The sequence below is a fragment of the Dipodomys spectabilis genome, unplaced genomic scaffold (genome assembly GCF_019054845.1).
Source record: "Dipodomys spectabilis isolate Male_0828 unplaced genomic scaffold, ASM1905484v1 ptg000299l, whole genome shotgun sequence".
Taxonomy (NCBI): Eukaryota; Metazoa; Chordata; class Mammalia; order Rodentia; family Heteromyidae; genus Dipodomys; species Dipodomys spectabilis.
Genome location: NW_024870976.1, coordinates 1,301,176 through 1,314,087, shown reverse-complemented (window position 1 = coordinate 1,314,087; position 12,912 = coordinate 1,301,176). Strand labels below are relative to the sequence as shown.

The window sequence follows — 12,912 nt, the reverse complement described above, 5'->3', positions numbered from 1 at the left end:
TGAAGAAGCCCCCAGCTCAGGACACAGAACCCAGAGCACCGTAGGGGCTACAGTGACCTTCCAGAGCCCCCCCAGGCCCAGAGGGGAAAGGCTGCTGTCCCTGGGAGGATAGGCCAGCAGGAGGAACATTCCAGGCCTTCCAGAACTCAGGCTCGCCCAAGCTGCCCCGCTGAGGGGAAAGGACCCCAGATGTAAAGTTTGGGGAGAGAGAACAAGGCTTCACAGGAGGTGACCCACGGAGGGAAACCAGCCCGCGGGAGATGGGAACGAGGCTGGGCCTGCAGTGCCAGGCTCTGCGCTGTCTCCAGCAGCAGGGGACCAGTGTGCATCCAGTCCATGGGGCACCACAGGGAGCCTGGCAAATCCTGGTGCAGAGTCTCCTCCACTTCCCTGGGGCAGCAGAGCAGGGGGGCCCTCCCCCTCCTGCCTACCCCAGCTCCAGTCCCGCTCCCAGGGGCTCCCGGGGACAGGAGTGCATCCTTGGACTCAGTCCACATCCCCAGTGGACGAGCTGGGACCCCAGCCTCAGCCTCCGAGACCCTGGCCCCCGGCCAGCCACCCCCAGCCGGATGCTCTGGCAACCTGACACTTTATTTTTCTTCCTTTTCTTGCTCTGCTGGGTGGAAAGCCCACCCCTTGGGGGATGAAAGCATCCACAGATGGCAGGAGCACCCAGCTGTGTCTGCCTGGCCACGGCACCGTCACCCCGTCCAGCCGCCAATCACCAACGGACAACGCAGCCGAGTGCAGCCAGGCCCAGCCAGGCCCAAGGGGCTGCCAAAAACACACCCCAGCCCAGACCCCCACCGGGCCCTAGCCCCCACCATCTCCAAACTTCCCATCGCAGGGCCATGGCTGGCCAGTTCGCCCAGGGTGACCACAGGGTGAGGACCCTCGGGACACCGTAAACATCTGGGACCCACAGGCTACGGGGGTGACCAGCTGTGGGATTTCCTGGGCCAGGTGAGGCTTCTTGCAGACACCCCGCCCTGCCCCCGGGATGCAGGACCTGTCCAGGAGCACTTCCTCTGTGCTTAGGCCGGAAAGTTCATCAACAAATGTCCCTAAGGTGACATCGAGCCAGGGCAACAGGCTCCACAGTTACGGCCTTCCCCGGGAGCTGCTAGAACTCTGTCCCCTCAGATGGCTGAAGAGGGGGTTCTGGACACTCCCCTCCCCCAGCTTCCCAAAGGCGGTCAGAGGCTAAGAACCCCAGGCTGAGCCTAAGAGGACAGGCCAGGGGCCTGGGGCTAGACCAGGGCAAGCTTCCCCTCAGCCTTCCCTGGGCTGGGCCTGGCCCAGCTCCTGACCTCCCCAATGCTGGAGAGGCTCACCTCCCACCCGCAGGCCATTCTCTTCCTCCACTCTGCTATGAGCCCAAGAAGCCCACCTCTATAGATGATGTACCCCAGAACATCCGTGCAGAGGAACTTAGAGCCACAGCAGCCCGAGGGCTCCAGGACTCACTCGACGACCCACGGACACCTCCCAGGGAGCCTGGGCAGGTGCCCTGGGCAGCTGTACACAGAGTCAGAGGCACGGGGTAGGCAGACAGGCTGCCCCTCACCCACTCCCGAGGGCAGCTGGCTCTCCCAACAGCACCTCCTTCACCTCTGACAATGCCAGGCCGGCCTGGGAGCAGCTGGTATGCAGGGAAGTGTGAGGCTCTGGGATTGAGGAGTCCAGTTCCCCCCAGACCTGACAACGCTCAGTTCCTCCTCTAGGCAGGAGACAAGCCCCCGGCACGGTGCCCAGCCCCTTCTCCCCCTTCTCAGAGGTACAGCATCCCCCTGTGGGCACATCTGGCCACTCAAAGCAGATCCTGAAGTGGCGGGGTAGGGGCCTCCTCTGGGCAGGGCTTGAGCTTGGAGGGGCCAGCCTGCCCCAGGTGGGAGGGGTTAAGGTGAGCTGAGTCTAAGCACAGTTGCTGCTCAGTGAAAAACCCTTGCCCCTGGCTAGTCGGGCCAGGCCTGGCCCTTAGCTTCAGTGTGTAGGCAACTGTCTTGGCACACAGGATGTCGTGCCTGGAAGCCTGCAGGGATCTTCACCAGCCCCCGGCCCCCTCCCCGGGCCTGGCCAGTGGCTGTTCCCAGCCCCAGGGGAGAAGCAGTCACGGAGAGGCAAAAGCCAGCAGATCACTTTGCGCTGTCCTGGGATGCTGGAGAATCTGAGCATGTCGAGAACCGTCACATGGCTCAAACAGGTTCACTAGGGCCCACGGGGCGGGGCGTCCAGGGTGGGAGTTAGAATAGCACCGTCAGCAACTCTCAGAGCCCCAGGTACCTATGGTGTCCAGGCGTAGCTGTTGGGGGCCAGAGTCTGAAGCTAACTAACAGTTCAGGAAAAAACGGCCTGAGAGGTGTGGCTGCCCGCGCCAGCCCCTGCCTCCAAAAGGAAGGGGAGGCCGCAGTGAGCACAAAACACTCTCCACAGCCCTTTGTGCTCCCCAGCCCCTCCCCTACTCCTCTGGGATGAGGAAAGCAAAGGCTAACTGACACCTCTCAAAACCTGTAGTCTGTACTGGTGGCTCACGCCTGTAATCCTAGCTACTCAGGAGGCGGAGATCTGAGGCTGGAGATTTGAAGTCAGCCAGGGCAGGAAAAGTCCATGAGATACTTGAGCTCCAGTTAACCCCCAGAAAGCTGGAAGTGGAGCCACGGCTCAAATGGTAGAGTGCCAGCCTTGAGTGAAAAAAAGCTAAGCTAAGGAACCATGCCCTGAGTTTAAACTCCAGGACCAGAAGGAAGGAGGGAGGAAGGGAGGGAAGGAAGGAAGGAGAGAAGGAAGGAAGGAAGGAGGAAGGGAAGGAAGGAGGGAGGGAAGGACTCTCTCCCACAGATGACTCCCAGAGGCCGAGTCAGCTGGCGGGCACAGGACTCAAACCTGAGACCATGGCTGGAGGGGCCGGGGAGGGGGCCGGGGAAGGGGCCGGGGAGGGGGCCGGGGAGGGGGCGGGGGAGGGGGCCGGGAGGGGGCCCGGGAGGGGGCCGGGGAGGGGGCCGGGAGGGGGCCGGGAGGGGGCCGGGGAGGGGGCCGGGAGGGGCGGTGAGCCGCAGTTACCGGGAGCACAATGGGGCAGAGACACCCATCGGCTCCTGGCCCTGGCTTCCCCAGGAGGCTGCGCCCACAGCGGCCGCCAGCCCCCGCTAATCCGGCCCGGGTGCGCTCCCCGCTCCCCGCTCCCCGGGGGAATGTCCGCTCCAGTCACGGGGGCGGCACGGGGCCCAGGTCTCTGGGTGGAAAGCCCCCGGCCCTTTGCAAACCAAGACGCAGGGAGGCGACCCGGGGAGGGGACTCGGGGAGGGGCCCGGGGCGGAGCCGCCTGCTCCCGCTGCGTGCAGCCCCGTGCCGGCCCGGTGCCCCGCGGAGAGGGGCCTGGTGTGCCCGCGGGGCGGGCGCCTCCCCGCCGCCTGCAGGCCCCGGGCGCGGCCGGCTCCCCTCTCCCGCTGCCGCCGTCGAGGGCCCACCCCGATCCCGGACGCTCTGCTGTCGGGGAGGACCGCTGAGGGTCTATAGGGGAATCGTTTTTCAAAATTGAATCCATCGCGGGGGCTCCCCTCCCCGGCGGCTCCCCTCCCCTCTCCCTCACCGCCCCTGCTTGTTCCGCGCTTTCCTCTCCGGAGCACACGTGGGGAACACAAATCCGGCCCTGCGCCCCGCTCCTACGCGCCCCCAGACCGACGACATCCCGCCCCCGCGCCCCCACATCGAAGACACCCGCCCCCGCGCCCCCAGACCCACCGCACCCCACCCCCGCGCCCCCAGACCCACCGCACCCCGCTCCCGTGCCCCCATACCGACGACACCCCGCTCCCGCGGCCCAGGCCCACTGCACCCCGCCCCTGCGCGCCCCAGACCCACCGCACCCCACCCCAGCGTACCCCAGGACGCACCATCCCCGCGCCCTCAGATCCATGGCTCCCCGCCCCCCCAGCCACTGCGCGCCCCCAGACCCAGGCACCCCACCCCCGCGCCCCAGGACGCACCGTCCCCGCCCCCGCACCGCAAACCCACGCCCCCAGACCCACGGCACCCCGCCCCTGCGCACCCCCAGACCCAGGCACCCCTCCCCCGCGTACCCCAGGACGCACCGTCCCCGCGCCCTCAGATCCATGACTCCCCGCCCCCGCGCCCCCAGACCCACGACACCCCTCCCCCGCGTGCCCCTAGACCCACCGCACTCCACGCCCCTAGACCCCGACACTCCGCCCCCGCGCCCCCAGACACACCGCACCCCCCCTCCGCGCCCCCAGACCCGGACGCCGCTCGGAGAGGAAGTGGGAGCGGGCGGCTTCCTCTCCGACGGGGCGAGCCGGCCCACGGCTGACCCTGCGCCGCGGGGCCCGGAGCCCTCGTCCCGCAAGTTCAGCGGCGGCCCGACCCCACACCCCAGGGGCAGAGGACGCACCGGGGAACCCCACGCACGACAGACCCTGGGGTCGTGACCACCCGCCCCCGTTAAGGCCGAGACCATGGTCCTGGGACCCCAGGGACAAAGCCGCGAGCGCCGGCCCGAGTCCCGGGAGCGCGGCCGAGCCTCTGGCCCCCGAAACTCACATGCTGGGCTGCAGCAGGACCCGCGGCCGCGGCGGGACGGCCGCCGGCACCGCGGGGAGCAGCAGCAGCACCAGGGCCACCGCGCGCCCCGCCGACCTCGCGTGGCGCGGGACCGGCATGGCGCGCGCCGGGCCCTCCGCGCCTCACCGGCGGCCCCGAGCCGCTGTCTCCACCTGTGCCATGGCCCAGGAGGGCGCGCGGGGTGGAGCCCGGATGGCCCCCGCCCTGGGTGGCTGCAGGTGCGGGCGATCCAGCTTCCCGCTCGTGTCCGGAGGAGCCGCGCCGAGCCCCGCGCGCCTGGGCCTCCCCGCCCCACACTCCCCGGGCGCCGTGGGCAGGGAGCAGAGAGGGCGCTGGAGAGGCCGGGCCCGCCCCCGGCCCGCCCCGCCCCGCCCCGGCCCGCCCCAGGCCCCGCCCAGACCCCCCACCCCAGCCCGGGGTCCGATTCCAGACCTGCCCCTCCTCCATGCTCCAGGCCCCACCTCCGGCCGCGCGCGTGCACGTACCCCAAGCCCCGGATCCCGGCCCGATGAGTGACCCGGCCCGGGGAGGGGGCGACGGCTCTCCTCGCCGCTCCTCCAGACCCGGGACCCTCAACATAGACTTCAGCCTCTCTGCCTTCCCAGGTCGCAGGTGGGGAGACAATGGGACCACGTGGACACTCCGCCCACCCTGGCCTGGCACTCCCCCCCTCCCTGGCCCCAGCTTCCTCTCCCGGCCTTTCCATCCCCATTTCTGAGAGGGCGGCCTGGGTGTTGGGGTGGCTGTGGGGCCGGAGTCAAGCCCTCCTCCCCCCCTGAAACCTCACCTCGGGGTGAGAGCCAGGCAGACCCGGAGCTGGACACTGGGTCTTGTCACTGGGCCCCGGGGTCGCTTTTTGAAGGCGCTGGGAGGTACAGCCTGGATGCCGGCTTGAGCCAGCCCTCCCCCTTCCCTCCCCCCCCCCCAGGTGCTCTTTGATGGCAGGCCATCTCCCCTGTCCTTCCCTCATCTCGATTGAAGACTCCAGAACCCTTGATCTCCTCCATGGAGGACTGAGAGGCAGAGGGAGCCACAACCGTGCCCCCCTTCCCCCACTGTCCTGTTCATGGGGACCAGGCTCTGCCTGGAACATGGTGCTGTTACTTCTGCGATAGAGGCAGGGTACTCTGGGCCAGGAGAGGAAACAGCGCCAGTGGACTGCAGACCTAGGAGCTAAACACGGGGGTCCGGCCTTGGGCAGCCCCTGCCCTGCTCCATAAGTCAAAGAAACACAGTGAAGGGCACAGAACTATTCCAGAGAGTTCACTGCTCAGGACGACCCCAAACGCGGGGCAGCACTCCAAACGGACAGGACCCCAGTCTGTCCAGCACTGTCCTCAACCTCACCTTCTGCTTATTCCTCGCTGGCATCTTTACAGAAAGGCTGCCCCAAACCTGGCTTTGAGATTGGTTTTCCCCCATGTCTGTCTGAGGGTCTGAAGAAAATACCCGTAGTGCCCGGCTTCAGCCCTGGGCCCCGCCCAGAAGGTATAGATACAAGTTTGCATCTCCCCAACCTACTACCGCTCACCACTTCCTCCTGGAGTCAGCTGGGCACCATCCGCTGGTGTGTCAGCGTGTGTGTGTGTGGAAGTGTGTGGATGCTGTGGAAGTGTGTGGAAGGTGTGGAAGTACGTGAATGGTGTGGAAGTGCATTGTAGTGGAAGTGCGTGGATGGTGTGGAAGTACGTGGATGGTGTGGAAGTGTGTGGATGGTGTGGAAGTGTGTGGAAGGTGTGGAAGTGTGTACATGGTATGGAAGTGCGTGGAAGGTGTAGAAGTGTGTGGAAGGTGTGGAAGTGCGTGGATGGTGTGGAAGTGTGTACATGGTGTGGAAGTGCACTGTAGTGGAAGTGCGTGGAAGGTGTGGAAGTGTGTACATCGTGTGGAAGTGTGTGGATGGTGTGGAAGTGTGTACATGGTGTGGAAGTGCATACATGGTGTGGACGTGCGTGGATGGTGTGGAAGTGCGTGGAAGGTGTGGAAGTGTGTGGAAGGTGTGGAAGTGTGTGGAAGGTGTGGAAGTGCGTGCATGGTGTGGTAGTGCACTGTAGTGGAAGTGTGTACATGGTGTGGAAGTGCGTGGAAGGTGTGGAAGTGTGTACATGGTGTAGAAGTGTGTACATGCTGTGGAAGTGTGTGGATGGTGTGGAAGTGCACTGTAGTGGAAGTGTGTACATGGTGTGGAAGTGCGTGGATGGTGTGGAAGTGTGTACATGGTGTGGAAGTGGGTGGAAGGTGTGGAAGTGCGTGGAAGGTGTGGAAGTGTGTGGAAGGTGTGGAAGTGCGTGCATGGTGTGGAAGTGCGTGCATGGTGTGGAAGTGCACTGTAGAAGTGTGTACATGGTGTGGAAGTGTGTACATAGTGTGGAAGCGCATGGATGGTGTGGAAGTGCATTGTAGTGGAAGTGTGTACATGGTGTGGGAGTGGGTGGAAGGTGTGGAAGTGCGTGGATGGTGTGGAAGTGCACTGTAGAAGTGTGTACATGGTGTGGAAGTGTGTACATGGTGTGGAAGCGCGTGGATGGTGTGGAAGTGCATTGTAGTGGAAGTGTGTACATGGTGTGGAAGTGTGTACATGGTGTGGTAGTGCATTGTAGTGGAAGTGTTACATGGTGTGGAAGTGCACTGTAGTGGAAGTGCGTGGAAGGTGTGGAAGTGTGTACAGTAGTGGAAGTGCGTGGAAGGTGTGGAAGTGTGTACGTGGTGTGGAAGTGCATGGAAGGTGTGGAAGTGCGTGGATGGTGTGGAAGTGCGTGCATGGTGTGGAAGTGCACTGTAGTGGAAGTGCGTGGAAGGTGTGGAAGTGCGTGCATGGTGTGGAAGTGCACTGTAGTGGAAGTGCGTGCATGGTGTGGATGTGCATTGTAGTGGAAGTACGTGGAAGGTGTGGAAGTGTGTACATGGTGTGAAGTGTGTACGTGGAAGGTGTGGAAGTGTGTACATGGTGTGAAGTGTGTACGTGGAAGGTGTGGAAGTGTGTACATGGTGTGAAGTGTGTACGTGGTGTGGAAGTGTGTACATGATGTGAAGTGTGTACGTGGTGTGGAAGTGTGTACATGGTGTGAAGTGTGTACGTGGAAGGTGTGGAAGTGTATACATGGTGTGGAAGTGTGTACATGGTGTGGAAGTGTGTACGTGGTGTGGAAGTGTGTACGTGGTGTGGAAGTGTGTACGTGGTGTGGAAGTGCACTTTAGTGGAAGTGCGTGGAAGGTGCCCCTTGGCTGAGTTCCCTTCTGGGGCGAGGATGGGAGGGTGACTCAGTCTCAGAAACTCTTCCAGCTTATCTGAGGATGAAGGAAAGAATGCTGACAGATAAAATAGAATCTCTGGGCAAGGGAGGACCCGGGTTTGGTGTGCCCTGAAACGTAACGTTCAAGGGTCCTCTTGAAGAAAAGCAACACAAAAAGAAGCTACTTTGCTGAAAAATGAGCAAATCACGTATGCATTTCTGGGTGCCCTGGCCTCCCAGGACTCTGAGCAAAGCTTTGCTCTCTGGGCCTCCTTGTGGTTCTGCCTCTGACCAGGCACCAAGTTCCGCCGCCAGGCCCCAGGCAGGTGTCGGGGCACAGACCGGTGTGGTCCTGGGAAGTCCCTGTGGTGAGGACACCTGCCACACCGCCTTCCCGGGGCTCAGGCCACGTCTTTCCCCCACATTATTCAAGGTAGAAGAAATCCACCACCATGCTCAGACAGCGCTCTCAACCCCAGCGCAGGTAACGCGGGTGAGCCTCACACCCTGTCTGGCAGGGTGTCTGTCTGATAGGCGGTGATGGGCCTGAAGACCCCAGGGACTGCCCTTCCCTGTCTCCCCTCTCCCCAGAGTCCTGCCCAGCCTGGCACAGCAGGGATTGAGCCATAGCTGAGCATCAAACTGCCTCTTCCTGACAGGGCAACCGAATACAGAGGGTACCTAATTTACCCTGTCCATAGGTGTTTAATACACTGTCACACACACACACTTAATGCGCTATAAACAGGTTTTGTTTTCTAGCAATGAAGGTGAACAGGAAATGCTTTCTGTACTGGTCCATTTTCATAAGAAAACAACACTTTGTGGGGCGTAATCCTTACTGCCGTTTTCCCCAGTGGAATGATGGCTTTGAAGTTGCCAGTGGTGTCACCCAACTCTGCAAGTCCGAGTTTTGGCCTTGAAAATCAGCACAGGACCCAGATCATGTGCTTTGCATCTCTTTCTGGAGGAAGGGGGCGGCGTTGCTGAAGTGGGAACTCAGGGCCCAGCACTCGCTAGGCAGGGCTCCACCGAGCCGAGCCAGGCCCCCAGCTAGTACACGGCACGCAGTGACCACATGCAGACTTTGCCCTGAGTCTGCTGCAAGGGAGAAGATGACCGGCTCACCCGGGGTCCAGGTGCCGAGGCCGCCGAGGTCAGGAAACAGCTTCTCCAATGACAAGCTGCAGAAAGGCTTTGGGTGTTTCAACCCACTCTCACCCCCAGCCCCAAATCGCTGCCGTATTTGTCCTGTGTCCCGGGGTGGATTCTCCTGGGCAGCGTCTGGCTGTACAAGGCCCGCCAGTCCCTCGGAATTATTTTGGTGTTTCTCGTTCGTTGTTCTTTAGCTTGATTGTAATTTAGTTGGATCGCCTTAAATAGGTACATTCTTTCAGAACTATGGGAAGGCAGGTCTCAACTAGAAGGGGAGGCCTGTGCAGACCCTGTGAGGACACTGCCCCCCTGTGGCAGTTAGAGGTGCTGAAGCCCACTGGTTCTCAGCTGGCCTCCCGGATCAATGTGGGAGGGCCACCTCAAACCTGGACTCTGCCCTAAGTTCTTTTCACAAAGGCCTGCCTGCTGGCCGGCCTGCCTTCCTTTTGTCAGTTGGGTTTGAACTCTGTCTCAGCTCTTCAGCTCAAGGCGAGCGCTCTACCACTTGAGCTACAGTGCCACTTCTGGTTTTCAGGTGGTTTATTGGAGATAAGAGTCTCATGGACTTTCCTGCCTGGGCTGGCTTTGAACCGTGATCCTCAGATCTCAGCTTCCTGAGTAGCTAGGATTGCAGGCGTGAGGTACTGGCACCTGGCATTCAAAGGTCTTCCTTGAAACTGGAGACAGATGTCCAGACTCCTCCTTAGGATTTGTTTGTGCCATTCATTTACAAGATACAGACTTGTCTGTGGTACTCCTAAGTGCTTGTGGGGTGTCTGGTCCCTGAGCGTGTGGCATCCTGAAGAGGACTGTGGGCGCTGAGTACCGCAGCTCACGGACCGCATACCGCCTCCCGACCGGGGGCTCGGCCTTCCCTCTGCACCCCGGCCCACCGCCGCGCCTCAGGTCTGGTGGATGGCACCACTCTCCAGGCCTGGGACCCCAGTTTGGTTTGGAGACTCAGACAGACATGAGGTGTGGACAGCATCCTATATTTACAAGCGGCCAACAATCATTGTAGCCTTCCTGAAAAGCACTTTTGAAAGACACCACTTGGCAATGTTTGTGTCTCAGTCTCTGTTGGAAATAACAAAAATAATCTTTGGCCCGAAGAAAAACAGCACGCATGGAGAGGGGAGAGCAGGGGACCCAAACGCTGAGCTCATTTCCAAAGCAGATGGCTGCTGTCCTCTCCAGGGGCCACCGCGGGCCACCATCCTGCAGCCTGCCCAAAGCCTGCCCAAAACGGAGAGAGGCTCCCACGAGGAGGAAGGTGAAGCCTCCTTTCTAGCTGCCCAGGTCCCAGGGGTCTGCCGGCCCCAGCAGCGCACTGCACTGTCTGAGCAGTTCTAGGCACTCCTCCTGATGGCTGGGAGACAGTGTGATGGACGCCACTGGCATCTGCAGGCCCTCAGACACAGGTGTCCACAGCGCCTTCAAGGTCACTGGACTTTCCGCATGCCAGTGATGACCGGGACCCCAACATCATCCCAGCAAGAACTGGGGACAGCTGGGAGCCAGGGGGAGGCTGACATCTGAGGATCCAGGTTCAAACCCAACCTGGACAGGAGAGTACATGAGACTCTCACCTCCACCTAACCAGCAAAAAGCCAGAAGTGAAGCTACGGCTCCAGAGGTAGAGTGACAGTCCTGAGCAGGAAAAGCTTAGAGACAGCACCCAGACCCTGAGCTCAAGCTCCAGAATTGGCATGCACACACACAAATCTGGAATATTCTTTAGAGAGGCACGTGTCTGAAGCTCTGCCCTAGAAGCTTGCTGGTTGATTTCCGAGTTTCTTTCCTTCTTTTCCTCAGGATGTGGTGCTAAGATTTGAACTCAGGGCCTCTGCGCTTGCTGGGCAAGCACTCTGCTGTCAGCCATGCTTGTTGCCCTTTCAAGTTCATTTCTAGACCTCTGAACCACTACAGATGCAAAACCAAAATGGGCCAGTGGCTCACACCTGCAATCCTACTCGGGAGGCTGAGATCTGAAGACAGTGATTCGAAGCTAGTCCAAGTGGGAAAAGTCTGTGAGACTCTTTTTTTTGGGGGGGGGGGATGTCCAGTAGTGGGGCCTGAACTCTGGGCCTGGGCGCTGTCCCTCAGCTCTTCAGCTCAAGGCTAGTGCTCTACCACTTGAGCCACAGCGTCACTTCCGGCTTTTTTCTTTTTGCTTATGTGGTGCTGAGGAATTGAACCCAGGACCTCACGCATGCAAGGCAAGCGCTCTACCACTGAGCCACCTTCCCAGCCCCTGTGAGACTCTTATCTCCTATCAACCACCCCAAAGCCAGAACTGGAGCTGTGGCTCAAGTGGTAGAGCGCTAGCCTTGAGAAAAATAAAAAAAATGAAACTCAAGAACAGTGCCCAGGCCCCAAGTTCAAGCCCCAGGAGCACACACACACACATACACACACACACACACACACACACACGTGTTGACGTACACAGGCAAGCATGATGACAAGTCACAGGATTCTGGTGCGCAGCCTGGGACTCCTCGCCTGGACCCGTCACTCTATTCCTGGTCCTTCCTGTCCTCATTTGTGAAACAGAAGTAGTGTGGCCGCCTCGAAGCTGACCGCTGCTCAGTGCTTGAACAGCTGGCCTGCGGGGCTTCGTCTCCGAGCCCCACTACCGTCCAGTGGCCATGTGGTGTCTGAGCATATGGACGCGCTCTGCGCTCTGACACAGCCTCCCCGTCTCCCCGTTCTCCTCCTTTACCCTGGGAGCTGCGGGAGGGAGGAGGGGGGTCTGGGAGGGGCGAGTGTCTCCAGTGGGGGCAAAACGCCCACTCGGGGCACTGAGGAGACAGCCCTGTCCAGATTGAAGGGACAGCCCCAGGGCCTCACTTTCACAAACACAGAAGGGTCTCAGGGATGTGCGGACTTCAGGATGAAGCCATGCCAGGTCATCCCAGTGGGCCCTAAGTCCAATGACAAGGGAGAAGGCAGGCAGCTGTGGAGCCAGACTCTGAGGAAAAGCGGCTGAGAAGCCAGGGCCACTGCACCAGGAAGGACTGAGAGCCACAAGCTGGAGAGACTGGAGCCCACAGGCCTGGCAGCCTGAGGAAGAGCCAGCTCTGTGCGGGCCCTACGTGATGCATGCCTCTGGGCTCAGTCATCAGATGGAGGGCCTCTGTTACAGCAGTGGATGGAAGCTGATACCCCACAGAGGCGGCAGGCAGCACCTGTCCAGCCCAGAGAGGAGATGCCTCTGGGAGTGGGGAGCACTGGTCTGCCTGGCCCTCAGACCTTCCATCCCAGGTGGAGATTTGTTTTTCTGCTTCTCTCATGGATCCACATTGCATCATCGAGAGATCAGGAGCTCAGGGCTGCCACACAGCTGAACTCTGGTCCCACTGGGGGCAGAGGTCAAACAGCATCTCCACAGCAAGGTCCAAAGTGCAGCACCTCCTCCAGGAGCATGTCACAGAGCCCTGCACGGGCAGCGTGGTGCCTGGTTCCGAGAGGAGATGCTGGCAGCTCTGAAGTGCACCCTGGGTCCCTCTGTGTCCCTCAGACAGGCGTCAAAGCTAGAACTCGGGCGGGGAGCGTGGCTCAGTTGGGAGAGTACTGGCGTGGTATGGGTGAGGCCCATGGTTTCCATTGATCTTGTGAACTGCTTAGTCACAACATCAGGAAACTAAGAATCCACTCTTCCCAGCGGAGGTTTCCAGGCTTCTGGGGGAAGATAAATAACCACTCCATCCATCTAGGGTTTAACCCACTCTGTGGGCCCAGAGGGCATGCTGCCCCCTGCTGGCCAATGTGGGAACCGCCTCTAAACAGAGCCACGAGAGGCTCCGGAACCCCACTCATTCCCTGGGAGACGCAGTCCCCGAAACTTTTCAACGACCCATTTGTTCTGGCTGAGTTGCGTCCCCCTCCCAAGACGGTACATTCAAGCTCTGACTCCCCCAGTGCTGCAGTGACTTGATTTGGA

At 60.9% G+C, this 12,912-nt stretch overlaps 1 protein-coding gene across 1 annotated transcript in view; it reads right to left on the bottom strand.

The window, feature by feature from the left end:
- The window catches only part of Megf6 (multiple EGF like domains 6), a 91,384-nt gene extending 86,708 nt beyond the window's left edge, over nt 1-4,676 (bottom strand). Inside the window, exon 1 of the mRNA XM_042701995.1 lies at nt 4,558-4,676. Coding sequence (XP_042557929.1) covers nt 4,558-4,676 — 119 coding nt within the window. The remainder of the gene's footprint in view (nt 1-4,557) is intronic.
- Nucleotides 4,677-12,912: the final 8,236 nt, after the last annotated feature.